At 47.2% G+C, this 26,429-nt stretch overlaps 2 protein-coding genes across 10 annotated transcripts; one reads left to right on the top strand and one right to left on the bottom strand.

The window, feature by feature from the left end:
* Positions 1 to 6: 6 nt before the first annotated feature.
* Positions 7 to 16,515, bottom strand: LOC147365137 (bcl-2-like protein 2). Of its 8 annotated transcripts, XM_086322433.1 has the most exons (10): positions 16,386 to 16,515; positions 16,000 to 16,087; positions 15,089 to 15,528; positions 14,378 to 14,494; positions 3,979 to 4,093; positions 3,212 to 3,279; positions 2,632 to 2,738; positions 2,077 to 2,164; positions 1,843 to 1,994; positions 7 to 918 (listed from the first exon to the last, which is right to left on the bottom strand). In XM_086322433.1, the coding sequence occupies exons 3-10, from the start codon at positions 15,518 to 15,520 to the stop codon at positions 879 to 881; spliced, it is 1,119 nt and encodes a 372-aa protein (XP_086178559.1). In that variant the 5' UTR covers positions 15,521 to 15,528; positions 16,000 to 16,087; positions 16,386 to 16,515; the 3' UTR covers positions 7 to 878. The 8 variants fall into 8 exon arrangements, with proteins under 8 accessions (XP_086178559.1, XP_086178551.1, XP_086178552.1 ...); XM_086322425.1 differs by lacking the exon at positions 14,378 to 14,494; XM_086322426.1 differs by lacking the exon at positions 14,378 to 14,494 and having other exon boundaries at positions 16,365 to 16,500.
* A 24-nt stretch (positions 16,516 to 16,539) lies between these two features.
* On the top strand, positions 16,540 to 25,501 carry PPP1R3E (protein phosphatase 1 regulatory subunit 3E). 2 transcript variants are annotated; one of them, XM_086322437.1, is made up of 5 exons: positions 16,544 to 16,731; positions 16,892 to 16,979; positions 19,306 to 19,371; positions 20,167 to 20,516; positions 20,839 to 25,501. In XM_086322437.1, exons 2-5 carry the CDS (start codon positions 16,961 to 16,963, stop codon positions 21,259 to 21,261), a joined length of 858 nt encoding a protein of 285 aa, XP_086178563.1. In that variant the 5' UTR covers positions 16,544 to 16,731; positions 16,892 to 16,960; the 3' UTR covers positions 21,262 to 25,501. The 2 variants fall into 2 exon arrangements, with proteins under 2 accessions (XP_086178562.1, XP_086178563.1); XM_086322436.1 differs by having other exon boundaries at positions 16,540 to 16,979.
* The last annotated feature ends 928 nt before the right edge of the window (positions 25,502 to 26,429 follow it).

The following is a 26,429-nucleotide window of genomic DNA, read 5'->3' as shown; positions in this document are numbered from 1 at the left end:
CAAACATTTTTTATTTTCAAAAACAACTTTATTCATGACACATATTAAAAAAAAAACTCCCACCCCCTGGAAATGAGCTAAAAAAATAAACAAAATCCACCTCCCACCTCCCTGTTCCCACTTCCTCCCATTCCCTCCAAATAAAAGGGAAAAAAAAAAGGCAAAGAAAAACAAAACAAAAAAAAACTGAAAAACAAAAAACACCCCAAAACCCCCCAAAACAAGGTAGTGCATTCCCCAAGGGGAAGGGGAATTTACACTGGAGCCGCTGGGAGCGGAACGGAGATCTTCCGGCTACAGAAACCTGCAAAGAAAGACACTCAAAACAGAAAAAGAAACACAAAAGGAAACAAAATAGATCACCAGGCAATCTGGAGGGGCAGGGAGCCAGAAAAGAGGGGCAGGGTGGGTGGTAGACCTGGCAGGACAGGAGCAGGCAGGAGGGGACTGTGAAAGTGAGGAGGATGGAGGGAAGGTAACAAGCAGAACAGTTTGGTGTCCTTCCAGAGCCCTGGGTAAAAAAACCCCTCCTACCACCCATGCCCACCTACCCTTGAGCAGCCCCCAAGGGGGCAAAGGGAAACAGGGAAACAGGGGAGCAGCTTGCGCGATTGAGACGTGTCCATGGCGAATCCCCAGAGTGAATGAGCAGCCCCCTGCCCCACTCCCTGGGCCTTCCCCTACTCCCCAAAGCAGGTCCCTCCTCAGCAGTTAGTTATGGGATTATCCCCCCTTCCACAGTATATCTTTTTTTTTTAAAAATATTTTTTTTTTCCATCAAGGTCATCTTCTGTTTTTCTTTTTTTTTTTTTTAATTCTTTTTTTTTTTCCTTCTTTCCTCTTTTTTTCCTCTCTCTCCTCCTAATACACACTTTTTTTTAGTAAGGGGAATACCATGATGTCGCTCTAGCCCGGCCCCTGGAAGAAAGAAGGAGAGTTAGGTGTTAACATGATCACTAAAGAGTTCAGCACAAGCCCCTCCCCCGTGGGCCCTCGCCCCAGTTTCTGTGAAGGGAAGAGGGGAAAGAAGTTGCCAAGTCCTAAAACTGATCCCCACAATCCCAGAAACAGTGACACACCTGGCAAGTGGGAGGGGAAATTAACTGTTATTACTTCACCAAACAGTGGCAATAAAAAAATAATCTGAGACACAGGGGCAAGAAAAAGGACTCCTTGTTTATCCAGTTTTCAGTTCTCCATAGCTCTTAAATGCAAGGCTCTCACCAACAGATCTTCCCTCATTCCTCCAGGGAGCAGAGAGGCAAATCTTTCAAAAAGCCAAGATCTATCCACCTAATCCCTCTATTTAAATGTACAAAGATGGAAGTGCAGTAACAACATGGATGCCACACCAGGCCCAGCATGCGGGTTAACCTTGCAAAAGCCTGGCTAGTTATTAGAGTGTAACTATCCTGATCCTCCCACACCGCGTTCCAGGAGGATCAACTAGCCTCTGGCTTTCTTCAACCCTTCCCTATCTCTGGGAAAGGAAGCAAAGGTCCAAGCAGCACTTTCACTGCTCTGAGGCCCTGTTCTTCCCCGGCCTCCTGTGTAAACATTTTCACTGCCATCAACTTTCATGGAAAAAAAAAAAAAAAAAAGGCTGGGAGAAGCAGCATCTCTCAGAACAGAGTGGAGAGATCCAGCCCTTATCACCAATTCCGGCTCCAGAAAAAAGATGAGACTGGCCGCCTGGCCTGCAACTACCTTCCTCACCCTGCACAGGCAGGAGACCAAGTCCCTGGAACCAAGGGGGAGGGTAAAGGAGGGAGGTTCCTCAGGTGAGGAGAAAAGGAAGGGTTCATGGGAGGCGGGGGAGAGGAGCAGCCCATCTATCCTGACCTGTAGACGCGACCCCGGGGCCTGCTGTTAAAACCACTGTAGAATCGAGAGCGGGAACTGTTGTAGTTGGTGGTTCGGGCACGGTATCGGGCTCGTGGGAAGCCTCGGTCTGTTGTGCTGATGCCTGGTCTGTTGGTTCGTTTAGGGATCACCTGAGAGTGACAAGCGCGACAGAAAGCCTTAGAGTAAACCCGGGGCGTTTACTGACAACCAGAACGATGGGATGGGGCTTACCTTGATCTGTCTTCCTCTAAATAAGGATTCATCTAAGGCCAGGGAAGTCCTCACTGACTCTTTGTCTGAGAACTCTATATACGCAAACCTGAAAAGAGTAACTGTCACTTTATCTGAGGTCAAAAACAGTAGCTCATAGATAAAATCCAGTTTGCAGGCATGCTTTGAGCACAATGTGTTCACATTTTTAACTACTTGTCCAAAACAATTCTTAATGGAATTCTTTAATCAAAATTTGCACCTACTCCTGGAAAATTATAAAATAGGATACAAAGGGCCCTGGATGTCCAGAGGGCGGAACAAGGTAAAGCCAAGCAGAAGCCGCCCCTCCATTCTAGTTCATGACCCCCACCCACACCCAGCCCTCATCTTTGTTACCTCTTGGGCCTCTGAAAGCAATTTTTAGTATAATCCCTGATACATAACATTAACGCCGTATCTTAAAAAGACAAAGACTACTTACTTTAACATACAGTTAACTTACTGCTCAATATAAAGCATGATTTACCTACTTTTTAACTGTGATTAAAATGACCTCAATTTCCCCACACTTACCCTTTCGGATGGCCACTAAATTTGTCACAGAGTATAGTTACGCGGTTGACTGAACCACAACCATGAAAGTGTGCTTCTAGCTCTTCTGCTGTTGCACCATAGTCCACCTGTTGGGGGTACATTTCACAGGCAATAGGCAAACTCCCATCTCAACAGATACCCTGCCAAGCCTTTGGGCTGAGCCATCTTTCCGACCCCATGGACTGTAGCACAACAGACTCCTCTGTCCCTGAAAATCTCCAGCCAAGAATCCTGGAGTGGGTTGACATTTCCTTCTCAAGGGGATTTTCCCAACCCAGGGATAGAACCCACATCTTTTGAGGCAGCAGGACTCTTTATCACTAGTGCCACCTGGGAAGCCCCCATATACACCAAAGCACATCAAATCTAGTTCTCTAAGGGACTCTTCTTCTTCCAACCCCACAGCCTCTGCTAATCACCATTAACTTTCACCTCATTCTAACCTTCCCTCCACTCCTTAAATCCACCACCTATCCTGGAAAGTTTCCATCAAGACTCCTATTAAATAATCTCCCAAACTAAGAGCTCCCCCAACCCCAATCAAGGCCCTCATACATACATTGCCAACATAGATGGAACGGGCATCAGCCTCCATCTTCTCCTCAATGGACATGATCACTGGGCCAGCTTTGAAGAAAAAATAATCAGAAAATAACCCTTGTTTTCTACTTGGGCAATATATGCACCACTACCACCACCATTAGCAAAGGTAAAGATTTTGGTCTGTTCAGTTCCCTGCTGTACCTGCTACCTAGCAAAGTCTAGCACATAGTAGGTGCTTATTAAATATTTGACAAGTTATGGAACAGATGAATACATTCTTAAATTCAAAGAAAACAGTACATGAATCCCCTCCTGCTCCCAAATCAAGTCCCTATTGTACCCTTGGTTGAAATGATTTGAAAAATGAACAAAATTAGGTGGGCTGAGACTGGACATTTCGAGATTAGAGGAGAAGCCCCCTGCAGCTGGGCATTTTCTCTTAGAACTCCTAACTAAAGGGTCTCCGACTGAACGAAGAACTATTAGACTTGAAGGTCAAACACCAGCTGGCAACCTCCACAAAGAGTAGAGGAAGACTAAGAACAAAGAGCAACACATTTGTAACAAGGACAAAGGGAAGCACAAGACTACCATCACGAAAACATAGGCCTTGTCTCACAAAGGTCAGAGAAACGCACAATGGACTATAACCACGGCAACTGCCCAGTAATTGCTCAGACAAGCAGCTCCAAGGTTCCGAGTATCTAATTCCATATAAACCGTACTCTCATAACCCTTCCCATCCGAGGACCTGGGCTCCGCGTGCAACCGCCAGTTACTCACCATTGCCCGGAGGTGGACTCATATTCATCTGCTTCTCTACCTCGTTCTGTAGCTCCTTTAGCTTCTCAGCTTCTTCCTCCATCTCCCTAACTCGAGCTTTGATCGCTTCCAGCTCCTACAATGAGTGGGGAGGGTATGGAGAAGAGCTTAAGAGGAACCAACACAGGGGCTCTGCCCTGCTCTCGATCCGCGCGCGGCCCCAGCCATGCTCGGCCATTTCCTTCGCCCCACGCGAGGATCGTGAAGAAAAGAAAAGAAAGCTACCTTTTCTAGTACAACACTAGGCACCCATGACGCCGAAGTCAACCCGGCTGGGCCCCTTCTGGCGGTCGAGGCTGCGTCCCCGGCCCGGCCCCAGCCACGTTATTCCCCGCCCACCCCCACCCCCCTCCCGCCTCCCGCTCGCCCGAGCTCTGTGCCTCCCGTGACCCGGCCGGTCGCCGGCCTCCTCGCTCGCCCTCTTTCCCTCACCGGGTCCTCAATGGCGCCGTCCCCCGGGTCACCCTCGACCAGTCCCGACTCCTCCTCCTCCTCCTGATTGCCGGGGGCTCCCGAGCCAGGCCCAGGGCCCGGAGCTCCCGGGGGGGCGCGGGGCCGGGGCGGCTCCTCTTCGGGCTCGGGCTCCGGCTCGGGCTCCAGCAGCAGCTCCTCAGGCTCCAGTTCCTCAGACTCCAAGCCGTTCCCGTAGTCCCCTGCGCCCCCCGGGGCCCCCTCCCCGGCCTCCCCACCGGCCCCGGGCACAAGATGGCGCCGCCGCCCCGGCCCGGAGCCCCGACCGCCCGCAGCCCCCGCTGCTGCTGCCGCCGCCGCCGCCGCCGCCATCGCCGCTCAGACTGGGGCCCGCCGCCCAGCGATTGGAGAGCTGCGCCGGCTTCGCCGAGGATTCATTAGTCAAGCAGCCTGCCCGTCACCATGAGCTAGGGCTCCATTGGGGGATATTACTTGGCAATCAAATAAGACCCCACCTCTAAGGCGGGGAATTGCGCCAAATTCTCAAATCCCGGTAGGGGAAGTCGGTCTGTCAATCAACACACGTCCCACCTCCTCTCAAGTCCTTAGGTAACAATAACGCCAAGCTGTGACGACGTTACTGCTTCTCCCCCGCCTAAGGGCGGATCTGCGAAGTATAACGCTCGGTGATTGGCCGCTGGCAAGGCGACGGGAAAGAAACAGTCTTCCGATCGCCTCGCCTAAGTGGCCCAGTCTCAGATGCCAATTGGCTCGCGAGATTCGAAGAGCTGACACCCGTTTCGCGACTGGTGAACCTTGCCCCCGAACGGACTGCTGGGCTCCCATCGAGGGAAACCCGAGGTCACATGACTAGTCTTTAGGAGGTCGCCATCTTGATGCTGCTGGTTGCCAGCTAGTGAGCTCTTGGAAGGTAGAGGCCGGAAACTGCGGCGATTTCTGGAAACCGGTCTTTTATCAGGAATGCACCAATAGATGGGCTGTTGCAGCAGAGGGTTCTGAACGGCGCTGTCCAGAACGGAGTTTACCTTTCCTACCTAGGTTATTGGCACCACTATCTATCCACCATCCGTCAGGTCTCCCCAAACCAGAAAGCAGGGAGTAATCCTCACTCCAGTACCAGTCATGAGTCCTCTATGTGCTGTCTTTGTGCACAGGCATACTTTCCAAGCATTCTGTTCATGCCCCAGTTTCAGCCTGTTCTCTTATTTACAGCCCCTTAATGGATCAGCTTCCAATGGGTCATGACCCCAGTTCACACCAGATAAAATCTCAAAACTCCTTAGCTAGATCTTAGAGAACTCCAGACCAGGCTACTTCGTGAATGTTATTTCCACGCTTCTCATTCCAGTGGGTGTATCTGTACCCAGGTCTGTGCCTCTGCATATGCAGTCCCTCTTCAACCAGAGCAAGCCTCATCATCACCTCCCCTGCGAAGCCTTTCACTACCCTCCCTCCTCTGCCATCACAAGCGGGCCTACCTCCTCTGAACAGTTAATCATTTTGTGCAGCCTTTCCTAGCTAGTGCTTGTGAGAGCTTGGAGATGAAAGGCTGGTCTCTAATTATATTTGCATCTCCACCTTAGGGCAATATGCCTAGCACATAGTAAGTGTCCAGATAAATGTTTGTTGACCAGAAGATACATTGACGGGAGCTGGGTGTCACCTTTCATTTACTACGCTTTCCGAGATTTCAGACCCCAGAGGAATTCCACCACACCATTGCACTCTGAGATACCAATGAAATCTAGCCCTGCAAGACAGGGTTGCCATAGTTTAGTGGTGCTCCTATACATTTATTAAAAAGTAAGGAATGGCGGTGCTAAGTTGGCAAGAGGGATAGTTATAGCCAGACCAAGCTACAGTTTGAAAGCCAGATTCACCTGAGCCTAACCAAATAGTTACTGAAACAACCTGGAAGGATATGCATAGCTTGGTAGGGGGTTTTGGATAAGAGGAGATTCCTGTTAGCAAACCAAAAAGTCAGAGCTTCACAGTATACCCCACTCTTCCCCTCACCCTCAATTTTTTTTCCCCCCCACACAGATCCTTACCTCAGGAACAGGAGAACTTGGAGCAGAGCCACAGTTGCTTAAAATTTCACCGAAAAATACTTCATGAACCATCTCAGCTTCACTGGTCTGGGAGAACTAAGTTTAGCACCAAAGACAAGCTCTAAAAAACTGAGTTGGCTGGAAGAAAAATCTTTTCTACTGATTTTAACTAAGTCAAGACTTGGATGTTCATTGGTACCTAGTTTAAGAAAGCCAATTAAGGGAAATGGGATTTTTAAAATAATGCCTTTAAATCCAATTTTGTTAAGCACTTGATTTTGTAACAGGCACCATCCTAGACTCCTTATTATGTTATCTCATTGGATTCTCAAAACAACATTATGAAGTAAGGAATCACAAAACCATAATCTTTTTTAGGGATGAGAAAAGAATGAAGTAATTTGTCCAAGTCACAGAACTAATCAGAAGTGAGCAGGGAATTCAAAACCAGATTTAAAAGCTCAGATCAAAATTGCTATAAGGTCTGTTTTAATATACAAAGAGAACATTACGTACGATGCTGAAGTTGGAAAAAGACTAAATTCCAACAATAAACAAATGTTTAGGCAACCTATAATTACATCATAAGATTATGCACTGGTTTTTTAAAAAAAGGTTTACACTGTGATAACTTGCAAAAATTTTTGTTAGGCCAGAAAGCAGAATGTAAAATTGTATATAAAATGTGATTAAAGCTATGTATACCTGGTTTAAAAAAAAAAACATAACAACTTGGGCATTGAGGGGAAAAATGAATAAGAACCAAGACAATCTTTCTATGGCAATATGCAACATATTTTTAAAATACTGAAATTTTTAACCCAGTAATTGTGTTTCTTCTAATCTGTTCTAAAGAAAGAATCTAAAACCTAGATAAAAATTTGAGAATAATGATGTTCATCAAAGTGAAAAAAAATATAAACTTGATTGTCCAAGTGGGCATTTTTCAGGAAAATTATTATACAAGCATATATTGTAATTTTATAAAGTCATTATGTCTTCAAAACGTGTAATGACAAGGAAAATGCTCGCAATATAATGGTAAGCAGAACGGCAGTATACAAAATTATGTATACAGTATGATCACAAAATATAAGCAGAGACAACAGAAAAGAAATATACCAAAATGTTAACAGTGATCCTCTCTGGATAGTAGGATTATGATTGATCTTCTTTATAATTTCCCATGTTCTATGATTTTTCCATAATTATCAAGTATTATTTTTATTTAAAATTTAAAAAACACTCCAACTTCCCAACTTACTCAATAAACATTTACTTTTACAAACACATTTTTTAAAGATATTTGAATGGTGATTTGTAAGATACTTTCCTATTAGGCTGTAAACGGTAGAAGGCAGGGGCACCTTCTTAATTATCTTTGCATTGCCACTGGCTACCACTGTGCTCAATAGGTGCTAACTGAATGGATGATCTTCTGTAATAATCTTTTTAATATATATTTAATTGGAGGATAATTGCTTTACATGTAATAATCTTATATCCTGCATTTGTTGATGCATAGAGAACATCAAAGAGATGTTTTCCTCTGTGAATGAATTTTTTAAAAATTGGTATGTAATGATACAAGGTTCACCCATTATAAATATACTTTTCCTTCAGTGGAAGTGAAAGTGTTAGTGGCTCAATCCTGTCCTACTCTTTGCGGCCCCATGGTCTGTCCATGGAATTCTCTAGGCAAGAATATTGGAGTGGGTTGCCATTCCCTTCTCCAGGGGATCTGCCTGACCCAGGGATCGAACCAGGGTCTCCTGGTTTGATTGCAGGAGATTCTTTACCTCCTGAGCTACTAGAGAAGCCCCCTTTCCTTCAGTAATAACCTGTAAACAGAAGGCCATGGAGTTTCAGAACTATAACTCAGTGATGTTGTGCCCTAGGAGGAAAAATGCGTTAAGGAAAGTGAATGGTCAGTCTAGTTGAGAAAAGGAGAATTAAATCCGTAAAAATGGATGAGGGCATGTCCAGTTCTGTCCAGAAGGGAAAAGTTTTCTCACTAAACATATAAATACTTAGGTTCCTAATGTAGTTTCATCCCTATTTTTAACTCCTGCTTTGAAAATTTTACCTTGACTGCTGCAATAATTCTCTCTAATCTATAAGTACATTGTTTAATATGGTAGCCACCAGTCACACATGGTTACTCTGAGCACTTAAAATGTGAAATGGTCTGAATTGAGATGTACTGCAACTGTCAGATATACACTGAATTTCAAAGACTCAGGATGAAAAAGTGACTAAAATGACTTAATAACTGTTCAACATTAATTACAGATTGAAATTATAGTAGTCTTTATATACTGGGTGTAAAAAATACTATTAAAATTAGTTTTACCTGTTTCTTTTAGCTTTTTTTAATGAGGCTACTAAAAAATGTAAAATACCTATGTGGCTTGCATTCTGTTTCTATTGGACAGTGTTGACACAGAACCTTGGAGCCTTGATCATTTACTTACCTCTGTTTTGAGTCCATTCCAATTATTTTCTAATGCAGAGTCTGCCCTGGCCTACCTTAACTCCCTAGGTCCAACCTTGAGGGGAAGTGGGGTTGCCATTAGTGAGAAGGAGCCTCTGTTGGGCTGCTTAATCTCCATTCTGCTAGGTTAACTTTTGGAAAACTTTGTGCCCTGAAAACCTTGTTTTAATATGCTGTACCTTATGAAATGTGTTCCTTATCAAAATTTCCAAAAATACTGATAGCAAAAAAAATAAAATTACCCATAAAATCCACCATCCAGAGATAATCACTAATATTTTGGCATATGCCCTTCCTCAAACTTTCAATACACAAATAGATATAGAGGTATATACATGTATGTGTGTGTATACATATTTTTTTAGCAAAATGGGATCATACTGTATATATTGTTTTCTACTCTATTTTCTTTTTTACCTAATAAGATACAGAAATATTCTTCCATGTCAATAAAAATATTTTTCCAATTTCATTTTTCATGACTTTATTCAGAAGTTACCTTAGAAATGAGGACTTTGCTGATCACTCTATTTATCATTGAAACCTATACATACACCTTCCCAATCCTACCCTAATGAATTATTTTTTCTCCATAGCATTTGCCCGTAACATGAAATGTTATGTTAGTTAATGCTGTGAAATTTATTTATTTATGTAGGTAGACAGTTATTTAGCTTTATATGTTTCCATTACTAGAATACAAGTAACATGAAGGCAGAAATTTGTGCCAGTTCGTTCACTTCTCTAGCTCGGTGCCTAAAACTGTCCTCGGCACACACAGGATGCTTGAGTGTTTGCTGAATGAATGACTGGATTAATAAAAAACTATATCATATTCCATTATATTATCTGTTTTGGTTGATTTTTTAAATATTGTTATTTTATTTACATCTCACCTGTAACCACATTTAAGACAGCTTTTAAAGTTTTCAAAGGATCTGCTCTCAACTAAAAACAGAATATCTATAATCCATCCATTTGTTAGAAAGTATAACTAGATGTTGCCCAATTTTCATCAGAAGTGGCATTTGGAGAAATAACATTCACAGAGAACTGTGTGAAGAATAAACCATCCATCTGTCCATCTAGATAGTCTAAAATGGAGCCCTATTTTAAACTATGGCATCAGAGCATATCTGGGCTAAACTGTGGTGATTCTGATAGAACAAGCTCAGGACCTACTGAACCCCCCTCTGGTGTTTCTGCAGGCAGCGGGAGTGTAAAGCTCAGCATCGTACTGCTATTAGGCGTTCTAGATGGTGATGTCCACTAATGGCGCTCAGTGTCTTCTCAGAAGAGCCACAAAACTTTTTGCTACCTTGAGGAACTGAAAAGTTTTATAAATTCTAAAAGGGATGTGAATCTCATTGTTCACCCATTTACCTTAGCTGCCAAGAAGCTCAGAGTTGAATTCATAGCCTACCTTTAGTATTTGGCAATACTGCTTATAGAATGCTTTTCTGTGTTAATTTTCCTTTTGCTGTCATTTTATTATAATATTTCAATTTTCCCTTTACCCTTACTTCAAAAAACTGTATTTTCCTATTGTTTTGTCTTTTGTATTATAGTAAAATATTACAAATGCTTTTTGGAATTAGGCAAATTATAAACCAATCAAACCACAGTAGGAATAAATACACTAGCTAATATAGCCTGGTGATAGGAACTGTTAAGACCATCTAATTCCCTTTTCCCAAAAGCCATGCTCACTAAGCCACTCTCTGATTTTAATGGCTTGTCCTGTACATTTTTCTATATAGAGAGAATAGAAATGCAACAGTGCATTCCTCTAAGCAGTGTATTTCTCACTGCAATTTAACACATAAACCAAATACCATGTTATTGCATTGGATTATAGAAAGACTAGAAACTCCCACTTGTAATTTCAAATTAAGATAGTATTCTTGTTAGACATGACTTTGATATGGTCCTAGACTAGAAGTACAGAGGGATAGGCTAAACAATTCTATAGATCCCATCCAGTTTAGCAGTTCACATTAAAACGGCTGAAACCAAATATCTAAGGGGACCAGGAAAGTAAACAAGGGCTCCATTTTTGCCAGACTTAAGTCTGAAGAGGTAGCAGGATATTGAGAAATGTTCATCATCACACACTTCTGATCAGGGGCTAAACCACAACTGGGGACTTGATTCCATCATAAAGATTTTTGATAGGTTTTCTTTGTTTCGTTTTGGGTTTTGTTGTGGCTATCCCAAAGCACCATATACACACACCCTCTCAAGGCTTGGGTTGGCACAGATGCAGTTCTTGGCTTTGGCATTTGGCCGAGATGGGGTGGAGGAACAACTCTGATTTTCTTTTGGCCCTGCTTTCAGGATCTGAGTTTCCTGTCCTGGGATCAAATTCAGGCACTTAGGCAGTGAAAGTATGGAGTACTAACCACTGGACTGCCAGGGAATGTCTTCCTTTTTTTTTTTTTAAATTTTTTATCTCAATATTTTCCCAAATCCCTATTAATCTAATTCTTGGCCTTAACAAGGTCATGATGAAATGATTAGATCTAGAAATGTCCTGACCACAGGCTATATAGTATAGAAGTCACAAACCCTGCTCAGTCCTTCTCATTAAACTTCTGGGCTTTATTTATTTTTTTAATACGACCATTACATATTACACAAAAATAAAAGTCAAATGAACTTGGTATTTATAAATTATTAAATAAAAATACAGGAATATATATTTATATTTATAGAGCTTTTCTTCTCTTCTAAACTAACCAAATCTGTTCTCCCGCCGCTTTATGATTTTAAAAAAGTAAAATAGTGTATGCCCCAGGATAAGTGGGGAGTGGGGTTAATAAGTGCAGGACCTAGCTGCCCTACTTCTGCTCCTTCCTTGGCCTAAGCAAAGTCCATATTTGTCCCTTTGGGCTCTGGAGAGCAAGAAACACCCTCTCCACCTAGTTAATCTCTGAAAAATGGCAATAAGATTTATTTCCCTTATTTTTTAAAAAATGAAATGGATTTAAAAATTGGGAGCCATACTCAGCCATCTTGGCCAAGAGCTAATCCCAAGGAACTATATGGCTCTAAAAGAGAGTCTCTAGTTTTCCCTGACAGAAGAGTCTCTGGGGTTTCCATTCCCTCTCAGGCTAAGAAGGGCAGGACATGTCAAAACTGCCCTCTGTGGTCCCATCCAAGCTATACCTCTGGAAATCCAGCCCACGCCCTTTTCCCTTTCAGAAAACAGCCTCTCCTTCCACCCAGGTGTGAAGGCCTCCGAGCAGGGCTTTTTGGTAACTGACCATGGTCCCTGCCTCCCCTGTTTGCTACAGGCTCCAGGAAAACTACGAGGGCGAGACGTTCTGTGGTAGGGGGCGGGGGAAGTCTGCCCCAAACCTGGGGGAGCACAGGCTCCAACTTGGATGGTCTAGTCAGTGGTTTTCCAACTTTCTTCTTTTTTCAGCAGCAAACCCCTTAATGCAAATAAAATCTTACCCTGAACCCCGATATGTAAGACAGCTACAGGGGAGCTGTTCTGTTTGAGGGCAAGTCGCCTAGCCTGCTCAGCAACCCAGCTTCGTCTCCCCCAAGGACTCCTGAGGCAACCCCTAGGAAACTTCAGGGTCCTGCCAAGCAGGTGGAAAACCAATGGCCTAGTTTGACCTGAGCAAGTCAGAGACCCCCCAACACACACCCCAAAACTGCCTGCCACAGACCAGCTCTGAGTGCCTGGTACCAGCATACTCACAACAGACCAAGTGGCCCATGCAGTCCACCACCTCCCCTATAAATATCATTAAAAAGTGCAGCCCTCCTCAAAAGCAAAAGTCTGAGCTAAACACCTGAGGCCAATTTTGGTCCCACGTTTTCGTGAGTACAACTGTGTCGCCACATTCTAGGACCACTGAAAATCTCCAAGAGTCAACCATGGTCTAGCTAAGCAGGTCAGTGCTCAGGATCAAGGGCAGGGTTCTAGAGCACTGTGTCAGAAGAAGTCAGCATTGGAAAGCAGCAATTTTAGCACCTTGGAAAGTGCAGCAGTGAGATCTGGCTCAGGACATGCATCTGGAGTGAACTCAACCGTGTCTTTCTCAAAAGAAAAAGCCGTCATCTGAATCTGTTCTAGATGACTGTGCGCTCTGAAGTTAACGTCCTCAGACTCTGAGGTACAGACAAGTAACACCCATGCAAACAGTGTGGCTTCCAAGAAGATAGCAATGCTTCTAGGTCATGGCAGGTACTCTGGAACCCAGACACCTGGCCTTTAATGAAGCAGCACCACTGCCCACCACATGGACCAGGCCAGCCACAGAGTTTACACGTCACCCTCACACGCATGGTGTTCAGAGCTGGAATGTTCCTCTCAAGGCATCCACAGTCGTTCCGAGACACAGTGCAGGACCAGACTGTATTCCAGGTCTGCATTTACATCCACACACTCAAAGGGAAAATTAGTTAAAAGCCCCAATTTAGAGTTTAAGTTTGGATACAGAAGGTCCCAGAGATATAGGGAACCCTTTAGGCACCAAGGCGCCCCAGTGGGAGAGGAGGGCAGGGGCAGCTCCAGCTCCCAAAGCCCCCACCCACCGCAGGCTCCACAGCCCTGCCTTTCTGTCAGAGCCCAGGAGGCAGCAGCAAGTGTGTTGATGCACAAGGAAGGGGGATGATGAAGGAACAAGGTCAGCTATAGAACTGCTCTTCTCTCCAAAGCCCTGCTGACAACTTTCTGCAAAAAAGCGGCCAGAGCCCTCAGCCTGGATACAGTGTTTCTCCCTCAGCCTTGAGGCAGCAAAACAAGGGGGAGAGGGAGGGGAAGGTTGGGAGGAGGGACAGAGAGCTACCCTTGTTCTCACCACTGCAAGAGGGAGTGAATGTTTTCTCTTCAAGGAATCTCACCGCCACCAGATTAGACAAGCAGCCCAGCATGCACCCTCATGTCTCAGCAGCCCTCAGTCACAGCACTTCTTCCTAGCCCCTGAGAACCCCGAGCTCCCGTTCCAAAGGGATGTGCCTTCTGTATTTACCCCAAATCCCACTTATTGAATGGAGATGCCAACCCCCTCTGCAAGTCCACCTCCCTCAAGGCAGCAAATCAAGCTCCAGGCAGAGTTTCCTGTGCCTATACCTACAGGCATGATCCTTCCCACCTCCCCCAAGCCCTGGAATGACTCCATCTCCTGACTTTCCAAATACATTCCACAATGTCTCCAGCTCACTCTTTCAACAGCCTGCTTGGCACACTCAGCTCCCTCACACGCCACCTTTCCCCTTCCAATTCCCGTTCCATGCCCATTCTTTTCCCCACTTCTTCCAAGGGCATTCCTCCACTCTGCTCCTGCTCTCCTGCCCCCCAGCCACACCTCACCCCACCTGGCCCTGGACTTTCTCACTTGCTAGCAAAAAAGGCCCCTACAGTTACCAGGGCCCCCAGTGCCACAGCCCCCGTCAGCACTGTCCTCACTGAAGCCCAGTTCCCCTCCCGCAGACGCCGCGCCTCCTCCAGGGCCCCGTCCCCGTATAGAGCTGTGAACTCCGCCTGTGGGAGAGAAGGGAAGCAGGAGAGAAAGAAGGAGAAAGGGAGATCAGGAGGGGGAAAAGTGGAGAAAAGACGAGAGGAAGAGCTCCAGTTCCGTCCACTGCAAGCACCACCCCACCCCCAGCCCCTTGGATCCCCCATGAGCACCTGGCTCATTTGCCCTTCTCTACCTCAGGTGAATCCCATCTGAAATTTCCCTGGCCAAAAATTCTGCTCAGAACTGGCATCCTTTGTCAAGGTTTGTCTGGCCCACCCATCCCTGATCCCCGACCCTGCCCATGCCATGTACTCAGATGTAAAAAATTTGTGATGGTTGGATGCCATTTCTGTGCAGGCACTACCTGGCTACTGTGTGTTCTGTCCTCTGCTTTGGATCATGAGCCCACCAAATGATGAATGCATGGCAGCCCTGGAGTGCAGGGTTCAGAGATGCCCATAGTGAGGGCACCTGATTCCACCCAAACAGGCAGACTTGGCCCCCATGCCTCATTCCCAGCACAGCTGCCCCCCAGCTCCAGCCAGAGCCCCCCGTCTTCCCCCTGGAAACCAACTTTTCGGAGGGATGTGCAGAGCAGCAATCAAGAAGGTTCTTACCCAGCCCCCACTGCTGTGGATCCAGTCAGCCAGCCTCGTCTCCAGGTAGGCCACCATCCACTCCTGCACTTGTCCCACAAGTGGCTCCATCTCCTTGTTGACACTCTCAGCACACAACGCGGCTCCAAAGACAAAGAAGGCCACAAGGCGGCCCCAGTTGGGGCCCCCTTGGAAGAGTTCATCAGAGACCTGGGTGAAGCGTTGCTGGGCCGAGCCCGGGGTCACATGCAGCTGAGCTGCCAGATCGGAGAAGGTGCGCCGGAAGCGGGTCTCGAACTCATCTCCAGCTGCCCGCATGGCTTGGTGTAGCGGGTCAGCTGCTGGGCCCTCCCCGGGGCCAGCTCCACAAACATACCCCTTCTGCCTCAGCTTATAGCCCACAAAGTCTGCCACTAGAGCCCGTGTGTCTGGGGCCGAGGCTGGGGTCGCCATCCGGGCGGCTGTTGGAGTCAAACATAAAAGACTGGCATGAATATAGGGTCAGAGGCCTAGAAGGAGGTATTTCAGGTTTGGCCAGCCCATGAGACAGGCAGGGAGGTGAGGGGAAATCTCAGAGACCTCTGGGCCGGGAGGGTTAAGAGCAAGGAAATTAACCCATGGCGAGGGGCCCCACGGCCAGAGGGGCTGGCCCTTAAATTCGTAATATGCCAAATTCAATATAAAACAAGTAAATTTCATCTAAAATACTTTAGATTCTTTCCATAACAAGACAACAGCAGCTCTATGACACCCCTACAACCCCTCCCCCTCCAGTACACACCTTTTTGGCTAGAGGAAGGGGCTTGGGGCCTCCCCAGGGGCAAGATGCAAAGATGCTGGCAGAGACACAAGATGGGGGAGGAGACAGGGGCCGAAGGGAAAGGAGGAGAACCAAAGGATTGCCTGGGACAGAGAAGGAAGGGGACACTCACCCAACCTGGATGGCAGCTCTTAGGACCCAGCACTGGTGGCAAGGAGCCCCCAGCTGGGGCCTTTCATCCTCCTGCCCAGCCTGGAGCCCTGGGAAGGGGAGGGGAGATCAGAGCTAGGTGGGGAAGACTAGGAATCAGGGTCTGGGCTGAGAAGGGCTGGGGTCGCAGCTCCCGGGACCAGGCCCCTGCCCCCAACGCTCTACCAGCTGTGTGGCCGAATCCATGTTTAATGACTGTCCTCCCGGGAAACCCAGGGCCAAGGGCTTCCTGCCGACACCATCTCTGCTCCCGGCTCCCCTCAGTGCAGCCCAGAGGCCCAGCTCCTCCCTCACCCCCACCCTCCGCCAGGCTCCAACCCCGCCTGCCTGCCAGGTTAGGGATCTCACGGGTCAGGCCGCTGCCGGGATCCGGCTGTTTCCTGGTGCAGGAGCTGGGAGGGAGGGAGACAGGGAGGAAGGGAGGGAAGGAAGGAGGGAGGAGAAAGGGGGGGCGGGAGGGAGGGCCCGGCGCCGGGTGATGATGGGGCCCAGAGATGCGTCCAGAGAGAGGGGCGGGGCTGGGACGCAGGCTTGGGAAGAGCCACAACTCAGGAAAGGAGAGGGCTGCTGGAGGCCAGGAAGAACAGGGCCAGGAGGGCATCGAGGGCCAGGCAGGGCTTCTGACCCTGGAGGCTGTGAAGAGAAGCCGGCTGGGCCTCATGAAACCTTGGAGTAAATTCAGCATTTCCAGAAGGTCTCTGACGTTCCATGCACTTGTTGAACTCTTCCAGCCCTGGAGTGGGTGCCCAGAAAAGAGAACCGTTCCCATACTGGTGGGAACTGCCTGCCAGGCGCCTTACCCCGTGGGACTGGCAGACGTGACACAGACAGCAGACACTTCCTCTTCTCTCCAGGACCTTTAACCCAGTGGCCTCTGTGTGAGCTGGGGCTTTAGCCAAGCATCGGGGAGCCAAGACTCGGATATGCGAGCAGTTTCTGCAGGTAACTTTTCTTCATCTTCTTTCTTCCTTTTTAAATAATCAGATTGGTTTTCTTTTTAATTCTTTCTACCCAGTGCATGAACTTACTCTCATTATGAAAAAGTCAAATAATATAGAAGTGTAGAGAAAAAAACACCAGTCCTCAGTCCCTCTGCTGCTCCCAAAATTCCACTTCCCTCCTGCAAGTTGCTAATGTCAAGGTTGACGTTTATCCTTTCAGATTACATATATGTACACACATACATGAATGTCTATTATTTATACCAGGCAGTATGTTTACACAGGGTGTGAAGCCACCTGACTACAGCCGATCCACACAAGGGCACCCTCAGGCATTCTGGCTGGGGCCCACCGGCTCTTGCAGCTGGCACATAGTACAGCTCCATTTGGAGGACTCTCCAACCAGACCAAAAGAGGTAACCCAATTCTCCTTCCCTGCTGGTTCCTTTGCTTCTACCTCCAGTCCAAGCCTTGGTATTCCCATCTGCCCCAAACTAAAGAAGAAAGGTATTTTTTGCAACGATGGTAACAACTAACACATTTTAAAGACTTATTTAGGTATTAAATGCTTTCTTTACATGCTTAATATTTTATCCTCACATTGGTCCTTATGTTGTGTTATTCTCATTCTATGGATGAGCAAAGTGAGGCTTGCAGATGTTAAGTAATTTTCCCAAAGCCACATACTGAGAAGATAGGCCTCAACCTAATTGTGATTTGAAAGTTTGTCTTAACTTTAACATTGTACTGCTTCAAGGTCCCTCTTTGCTTCCGGTAATCAATGTTGTTATCATGCTGTTTATGAAGCCAAGCCAAATCCACACCATTTACAAACCCAAACTCAGTTCTCCCCAATATTCTGAACCTAGCATCTATTTCGCTCCTTTATGACTGTATCCTTTCAACCATCTGCATTTCTTCTTTGCTCTTGGAATAGTCATTCCAGATGCCATCAGCAAGGGTGCCTCCTTTTTTAGAGAATAATCTAGTCCTTCATTTGCAGTCTTGATTTCTTCTAAGATGTTTACTTGAAATAAAAACACTTTTAAGTCTCAGGATCCAAACAGATTTCTCTCTGCCTGGCCCATTCATTTATAAGCTCCATGAGAGCAGGCACTGAATCGTACTCACTTTTATGTCCTCATGGCCTAATAACTTCAGTAAATGTTGACTGAAGAAATCACTCGATGCCTCTGGCCAGTTATTGGGCAGGCCCAGTCAGATGTTTGAAGATCATTGCAGTGGCTACTTAAGAAACAAAGACTGCTGGACCAACACAAATTACACCAGGTCCAAGGCTGTGTGCCTCAAGGATCTTCTCAGACCAATACCACAGAGCCAAGGAATGGCAGCTGAGACAACAGAGCTCTTCTCAGAAAACCCCGGGCCATGTAGGCTGACACTGAACCTTACCTGTTCCGTCAGTGACATATGGCACCAGAGCAAGGAAGACAGTTTTAAACTGCTTTACTATAGCACAAATTACTGTAGCATTATTTCATACCCTAAAATATGAAAAGAATGTGTTTTCTGTGGATTACATATGTATGTGTAAAAGAAGAAAATAAAACTCAGTATATCACTTTAAAAATGAGTCCTGGTTAAGGAGCATTGCTATGCTTAATACTGGAGTTAAAATGCCAACAGAAATAAATTGTTTAATAAACAGTATATGTCTCACTATTTATTTCCAACTTAGTCACTTGTGATTTTACAGTTGAACTCCCTTGTTGCTCTAGAGATTCCATTTCTACTCTAACATTCCATATTTCAGTGCTTGGATAGTTAATTATTACCATGAAATGTTTTAATCCACTTAATATAATTAAGGGTATAAAATAGTAGACTCTAGAACGGAACTGCTGAGATTCTAATTCCAGCTCCCCAAATATTAATTTATGTGCCCTTGGGGAAGAGACCTACCCCCTCCTTCAATTTTCTCATCCATAAATTAGGCATAATACTCCCTCTCCTATGATGAATGTACTATATGAGTTAGTGTTTGTAAAACAATGGTACCTAGCACATTGTAAGTGCTACATAAGATCAGTAGGGAGTTAGAAAAATACTAAACAAAACTTCACTTTTTTCCACAAATACAGAAAAAAAAAAAAATGGAGTAAAAAGCAGCTCTGTGCTCTTCTTGGAGCTCTCACTGGAACTACAACTCCACAGTCCCAATTCCAAGAAAGATATGTGATGATTCATTCAATAATTTGAAGGCCTACTATGTGCTGAAACTCACCATGAATCAGACACAGCCTCTGCTGGTCAAAGAGCTTACAGTTAGGTTAGAGATCAGAATTTTAATCCACTTTTTCTTACAGATGAGAAAACTGAGGTCCAAAGAAGTTGTGCCTTGCTCAAAGTCACACAGCTGAATAGCACCAGAGGTGAGACCAGAAACTAGGTCTTTCCACAACTCTCAGCTCAGAACTCTTTCCAAAGGGCCACCCACCTATCTGAGCGCCACATCTCAATTTCTATTTGAGACTCTACCTAGCTTTTGTGACTTTCCCATATTTGCACCCACCACTACCATCCTCCCAAACCTGGAGCCTAGGGTTTAGGAAATAAAACATTGAGCACAGAAGAGAAAGTTTCAGGCTGGGCGGTTTGAACCTTCCTCTTAAAGAAAAGGTTGCGCTCTACTCCTTGCGTTAACTCTTCCGGCGCCGGAAAGGCTGAGGCCGTTAAAAAGAAAAAAAAGGAAGAGTGGTCCCACTCTGAACCGATAGAGTGGAGGGCCCGCCTCCTGGTGCAGCAGCATCAATGATAGATAGGGAGTCACTTGTCACAGGGCTGTGGGCGGGGGCCAGGCCCCGCGAGGGCCGCGGGACCGGAGGGTGAGCGCGGCTAAGCGCAGGCTCAGAGGAGACAGCCTGCAGGAGGTGATGGTCAAAGACCCTGGGAGAAGGTGGCCAGTGGGAGGAAAGGTAGTCACTTGGAGACGAGGCAGAGCTGCAGGAAGTGAAGGATTCTGGAGGTGACAGCAAGGAAAGCACACAACTGCGAGGGGTGGCTGAAGCTTCTGTGCGAACACCGGCCGGGTGCGAGCTAGGAAAGGAGGGCAGCGCGCCGGCGCCGCCGGAGGGTCACGCCCGGGCGTGGGGGGAGTGCCATGTCTCGCGAGCGGCACCCCCGCACCGACATCCCCCGCAACCTGAGCTTCATCGCCTCACTGACAGAGCGCGCCTACTACCTCAGCCAGCGGCCCAGCCTCGGGGAGGAGCCAGAGGAGGAACCGAGCGAGGGAGGGACGCGTCTCGGGGCCCGATCCCGAGCTCCAGGTCCCAGTCGGGGGCGCCGGGCTCGTTCTGCGCCCGCCGGAGGCGGCGGGACCCGGGCGCTCCGCAACCACAGCCCCGATACCCGTAAAAGAGTGCGTTTCGCTGACGCGCTGGGGCTGGAGCTGGCAGCCGTGCGCCGCTTCCGCCCGGGAGAGCTGCCCCGGGTGCCCCGCCACGTGCAGGTCCAACTGCAGAGGGACGCCCTCCGCCACTTCGCGCCGTGCCAACCCCGCGCCAGAGGCCTCCAGGTAGGCGGCAGGGGCACTCCGCTTCCCCAGGACTTCCTCAGCTTGGCCTCGGCGGAAGTGTGGGAGTGGATTTACCTAGAAGCACCCATCTCCATTCCCAACCCTGGGCTTGCTCTCTCTCACCCGCTTTGGGGTTCCCTTTGGCGAGTTCCCTAGGCCACTCTCCCTGCTAACCGCACCCCCCCCCCCCCCCCCGCCGACTGCCCGGACGCCAAGGTCGGCCTCCGATTGGTCCGGTGCCTCACCCTGACCCCGCCCCCGTTCTGCCCCCGCCCCTCTCCTTCCTCGGGCTCCCTCTTCCCAGCTCCTCCTTTCCCTACAGGAGGCGCGCGCCGCCCTGGAGCCGGCCAGCGAGCCCGGCTTCGCCGCCCGCCTGCAGGCTCAGCGCATCTGCCTGGAACGCGTCGAGGCGGGCCCGCTGGGCGTGGCCGGGAGCGCGCGCGTGCTGGACCTGGCCTACGAGAAGCGCGTGAGCGTGCGCTGGAGTGCAGACGGCTGGCGGAGCCAACGAGAGGCGCCCGCCGCCTACGCCGGCCCGGCCCCACCCCCGCCGCGCGCCGACCGCTTCTCCTTCCGCCTGCCGGCGCCACCCATTGGAGGGTCTCTGCTCTTCGCCCTACGCTACCGCGTGACTGGCCGCGAGTTCTGGGACAACAACGGCGGCCGTGACTATGCTCTACGTGGGCCGGAGCACCCGGGCAGTGGCGGAAACGCGGAGCCCCAGGGCTGGATCCACTTTATCTGAGACGCAGGCGGCCGACGGCGGAAAAAAATCAAAGGCACCAGGAGGGTTGGGAGATCCCAAACATTTGCCTGAGAGGAATGGGAGAAACCGGGATTGGCGGGGAGCTGTCCTAAGGAGTCAAGTCAGGGAGGGCGAGGAGAATGGGAGAAACCAAAGGGGTGTAGGGAGTGCGTGGACTTAAAGAAAGCCGAGGAGACTGGGGGGTGGATGTGAGTGGATGAACCCACGTCATAGAAAAGGGAGACGGAAGGGATGCTGGAATATTAGGAAAGAAGCAAAAGGACGATGGTGACGTTCTCTTCCGTGAGTGGGTACTGGGAGAAAGTGAGTAGGTGGGTCAGGCCTAGGTAGTCAAAGGTTGAGGACACCTCTTTGGTACTCAGGAGGTATTTTATGTGAACTAGAAACATACCGCAGTTGAAATCATTTAGATTGCTGGTTCACTCCCTCTTACTGGTCTTTGCCACCCCAGGTCCCACAGCCTTGCTGTCCTAGCTTTAACTCAGCCATAATTACCTTGCTTAAGTTCCAGGAATTTGGCCATTGCTCCCCAGCCCCCGCTTTAATGACAGGATTCCCTTGTCATCCCTGCAATCCCTGGTTTCAGTCTCTGATGACTGGCTGGGGAGTGATGGCAGGTAACAGTCAGAGCTCCTTCCTCCAGGCAGCCGTGGGATGAAAATGAAAGCAAAACCAACTCCAGGCCTTGTAGCTAAATAATGTGGTGCCTAAGGGGTGAGTGCAATCCGGGGGTTCCAGAAAAATGCCAGCCTTACCTTTCTGGGTGCCTTCTAATGACCTCTAAGCACTTTATGGATTGTATTTGTGAAGGGACAAGCGAAACACGGGACTCTCTCTGCCTCAGAAGAAAAGGAAATCACTGACTAGCTGGATAACTTTGGGCAAGTTACTTCACCTCTCTGGGCCCCAGTTTCCTCCTTGAGAAAGAGCATTTGGATTAGCTGATCTTTTAGGCCCCTTCTTGCTCTGACATTGAATGATCTGTGAGGGGCAGAGTGTGGATTAGAAGCCACATTCTCCAGCCTGCAGTTGGAGTGCTTACAGTTCAGAACACACAGCACCCCAAGCGTCTGGTTGGGCCTGAGAATGGTCCTCCAGTTTTTGACACATGTTCCAGAGCCCAGGAAACATCCCATAACCAGCCTGAAGTCTCAGGGTATTCCAGGGCCTCTTTCAAACCACAGCGCATCCTCTGCCCCCTTGCTTTTTGCTCTTGCCCCACAGACTTCCAGCCTGGGTGCTATGAGACAGCTTGGGGGAGGTGCCTCTATTGGGGAAAATGATGCTTGGGAGCCCCTAAGATGAAACAGTGTTGGGGACTTTCTTGAGGTTAAAGGATTATTGGTATAAGAAATGGGGAAAAAAAAAAAAAAAAGAAATGGGGAAAAAAAAGAAATGGAAAACATTTCAAATAAACAGAGCAGCTTAAAAATTAAATGGTGCCAGAAGATAGCAGTCTGTTCCATACCCTGAGCAAGTGAATGGGAAAGCTGGACTCTCCTACCCATTCCCATTCATGCTTTATGTCTCCTAGTTAACCTCTGCTGGGTGTTTGTTTTTTCGCTCCTTTCACCCTGTTTCTAAGCTCTTCTCTTTCCTTCTGCCCCTCTCACCATTTTCATTTTCTTTTAGCATGTAGGGTATTTACCTTCATTTCCTCTAACTCCATCTGCCTCCCTCTTCATCCTTGTTGATCTCTGCTATTTCTTCTCCCTCCAGAGGAGTGGAGAACCTGCTTCCTTTTCTCCAAGACCATGGTTGGTCCACTTTCCTCTCTCAGGCTCCTTCTTGACAGTCTCCTAGAAGGGAGAAGAAGCAGTTCCTGATGCTACAGATGAGCATGGAGTTCCCAGGTAACCAGCTCCCCCAAACCCATTTCTTTCTGTTACTGATTTCTCAAAAACTTTTGGATTCCCCTTTTACCACTCAGTGAGAGAAGCTAGACACACAAGTGCCCATACATGCATTCAGAATAGAGTATGGGGCTTATCGTGCCCCTCCTCTCCAAAACCCTAATTCTTTTTTTTTTTTTTTTCAAAACCCTAATTCTTTAAAGAAAAAAAAAGGTTAAAAGAGAAACCCCAAGTCACTCAAATGCCCATTTAAATATTATCCTTATAAAGAAAGAATTTCATGTATCTTGTGGATCACCTTCAGGTCAGAGTTCCAGCAGAGTGAAGAGACAAAGTGTACTGGAAGCCACCAAGCAATGCACTTTTTAGTCACCAGTGAAGAACCCAAGGGAGGATAATGAAGCGGGAGGGTTGCTTATTGTGTATGCATGACTGTTACCTTGTATTTAGCAATCTCAAGAGCCCACATTATTTATCCACTAAAATCTGGTGCCTTGCATGCATTATCTTCCTCAAAACAACCCTATGAATTGAGTAATGTTATTCTTGTTTTAGAGAGAAAACAGTTCAGAAAAGCTCAGTAATTTATTCAAGATCACACAACTAGTAAATGGCAGAGCTAGGGTTGTGAACGCAGGAGATCTCCAGAGCCTCTGTGCATAAGCATGATGTCATAATATTTTCCTTTAAAAACAAAATTAAAACCTTGCCATTAAAAAAAAAAAAAACAGAAACCCTTGCCACATATCTCGTACTAGGAAAAGACCAGTTTCTAATTGTGCTCTGCCTTCCCAGTATCCCTAACTGGCTTGGGAAAGGCAAAGCACTGAGGGTCCCAAGCTTCATCTGCTCCTTCCAGAAGCTTGCTGCTGCTTTCTGTGACCCTGTGATCAGCAAGGAACCACTTCGCCTGCCTGCTGGAGAATTTAGGAACCCATGTGAACTCCAGCCTTCCCATACACTGGGATTCTCTTCTGGCCCTAGGTCGTCCACACCTGTTGACGTGCTACACACCTTCTTACCCTCCCTCCCCACCGCCTGACTCTAGCCTTGAATTGCCCAGTTCCCTAATATTTGCACTGGAAGGGTTCATGAACAGGCTAATTGCTGGATGGTCTGCTGGATGGTCGGTCTCCTAGAGCCCGAGTAATACTAAGGGCATAAGTGCAAATGGACCTGGGGTTAGGGAACCAAAGAGAATTCATTGTTCTTGAGCTTTATCTCTAAGAATTACCATTGCTCACCCATTCCTCTATTCTCAGCTTTACAGAGCCAAGACATGAGTCTTGTGGTTTTTCCATACAGAGTTGCCACAGGGTAGTGGTGGGAAGGTGGTAAGCTGTAAGTCAAATCTGACATGAGAAACACTAGGAATTCGGCAGAATCTTTAGAAGTGTGTCATGTATTAGGCACAGGACTTTCCTGTAAAGCCTGATGACTACGAACAGGAACAGTTGAGGGTATAACCTGTCAGCCATGGCCTGGGAAGTGCCATATGAGAAACCTGTACCATGGTCATGGGCTGGGTCCTTGAAGCAACACAGCAGGAACACTCTTGCCCTTTCCTCTCTCATCCAGACCTCAGATGTCCTTCCTACATACTCTTCCTGTTCCTTTGTTTTCCTTTATGAATGTAGCTCATCATTTATCTTTTTAATAAGCCCTAACTCAGCTTTCCAATCTTATCCCACATTCCCTTTCTTCTAACTCCTGTTTCTCTGGAGCTCCTCTGGATCTTGGCAATCCATAGATCACAATTCAGAGACCTGAAAAGGCTTGTCTTCTAGATTCCTCTAGAGATGAGGACACAGGTCCAGAGATGAGAAGGGACACCAGCAGGGTCAGAGAATTTGTTAGTACAACTGCAGATGGGACTTAAACCCAAGCCTCCTGACCACATTCTATTCCCAGGCTACCGAAGAGTCCTCTCTCCACAGGGACAGACCCATGATTTTTCTTGGCAAGGGATACATCAGAAGTGTTTCATTTTCTGCTTCTAGTTTCCATTCCCTACTGCATTTAGGCAGAAAGAGAAACAAAAGGGACCAGTATATCATTAGCCTTGGCACTTGTTTCAGTGATGTTGCTGAAGAACAGTGAAGTTGCTAAAACAAAGAAACAACTAGATAATCTACCCATTGAATAGCTAACCTAGAGAGGAAATAAAAGTGTGTTCTGTGAATCCCCCCAAACCACTGTTCTCACCAGACCCTCCCCGAACCTCCCCACCTCCTTCACAGCGCAGCTTGGTACTCTGGACCCCATACCTGCTGGTATTGTGCCTCATTTCAACTTCCTCATGCAACTGCCCTCCCTTTTGAATAAAAGACCTCATATTTGAAATAAAGCTGAAATTTGAAAAGAAAGTATAAGATGTTGATAAGTATTATTTTGGGGGGGCTGAGGGTGGCAAGAGACCCAGAGGCAAGATTTCTTCCTCCCTCTCACCCCTCATTGCTTGGCCATCTCATTTCTTGAGATGGGAAGGAGATAATGGAGGAGTTGGGCAGCCCTGTTACGAGACACCCCTATTGTATGACACTACCATTTTGGGCAGTGGTAGGGAAAGTTACCAGGCCTGGTGCTTAGCTCCCCTCTACCCTGCACCCAGAACCAGTTGCTGCTGCAATTAAAGGGAATACCTCAGGTAAAAGGTTTCCCCTTTGGTGGGGTGCTCTTAAGGGATCATCTAAATTACATTCTGCTCCTTAGGCAGTAGAGGGAAGATCAAAGCCCCTTTGTCAAGGGTAACCCTAAAACAAAGAACAAGAAGCATAATGGAGAGGAAAAGCAAGGACCTTTGTCTAATACAAAATGAAGTGACAGAAATAGATACTAAAGGGAAGTAACCTTGAAAAAGACTGAGTTCTAAAATAGTTATTGACTCCCACATCACCTGAATGATGAAAGAGTCCAATTACCCTCAAAGTAATGAAAGGACATTACTTTATAGGGAAGCCCTAGCCCTAGATTAATCAGATGCCATGTCATTACATCATAATGGCCAAGTTGTGATGTCACTGCAGAGTACCCACTCTTTAGTACACATTGTAACTGAAACCAGATATGCTGAAGAGTAGAATTGGCATGAGGAGCAGACACCCAAGGAGAGGTAACTGAGGGCTTTCCAGGGGTTCCCTCCATGGCTTATTGCCTAGGGTTGCTCCATGGCCCTAACATCTTTCTAGACTTGTCACATCTTCGTTTGGTAATAGGTTTGTCTGAAATCTTTCTTCTGCAAACTCCTTTATTGCAGCTTTTGCTATCCTAAGTCCTCCATACTTGGCAGCTGTG

Source organism: Bos grunniens, chromosome 10, assembly GCF_055505025.1.
Source record: "Bos grunniens cultivar Pamir isolate PY7600 chromosome 10, Bosgru_T2T1.0, whole genome shotgun sequence".
Taxonomy (NCBI): domain Eukaryota; kingdom Metazoa; phylum Chordata; class Mammalia; order Artiodactyla; family Bovidae; genus Bos; species Bos grunniens.
Note: the sequence above shows the minus strand (reverse complement) of the source record. Positions and strands in the feature narration are given on the sequence as shown.

Bases quoted from the DNA above. Each gene is read 5' to 3' on its own strand.
- LOC147365137 (XM_086322433.1), bottom strand. From the start codon at position 15,520: ATGGCGACCCCAGCCTCGGCCCCAGACACACGGGCTCTAGTGGCAGAC. The intron at 3,280-3,978 runs GTGAGTAACTGG...TTTTCTTCAAAG, and splicing joins GAGTCCACCTCCGGGCAATG to CTGGCCCAGTGATCATGTCC. The intron at 2,739-3,211 runs GTATGTATGAGG...TACCCCCAACAG, and splicing joins GTTCCATCTATGTTGGCAAT to GTGGACTATGGTGCAACAGC.
- PPP1R3E (XM_086322436.1), top strand. The intron at 19,372-20,166 runs GTGAGACCAGAA...CCTCACTGACAG, and splicing joins ACAGCTGAATAGCACCAGAG to AGCGCGCCTACTACCTCAGC. The intron at 20,517-20,838 runs GTAGGCGGCAGG...CTTTCCCTACAG, and splicing joins CCCGCGCCAGAGGCCTCCAG to GAGGCGCGCGCCGCCCTGGA.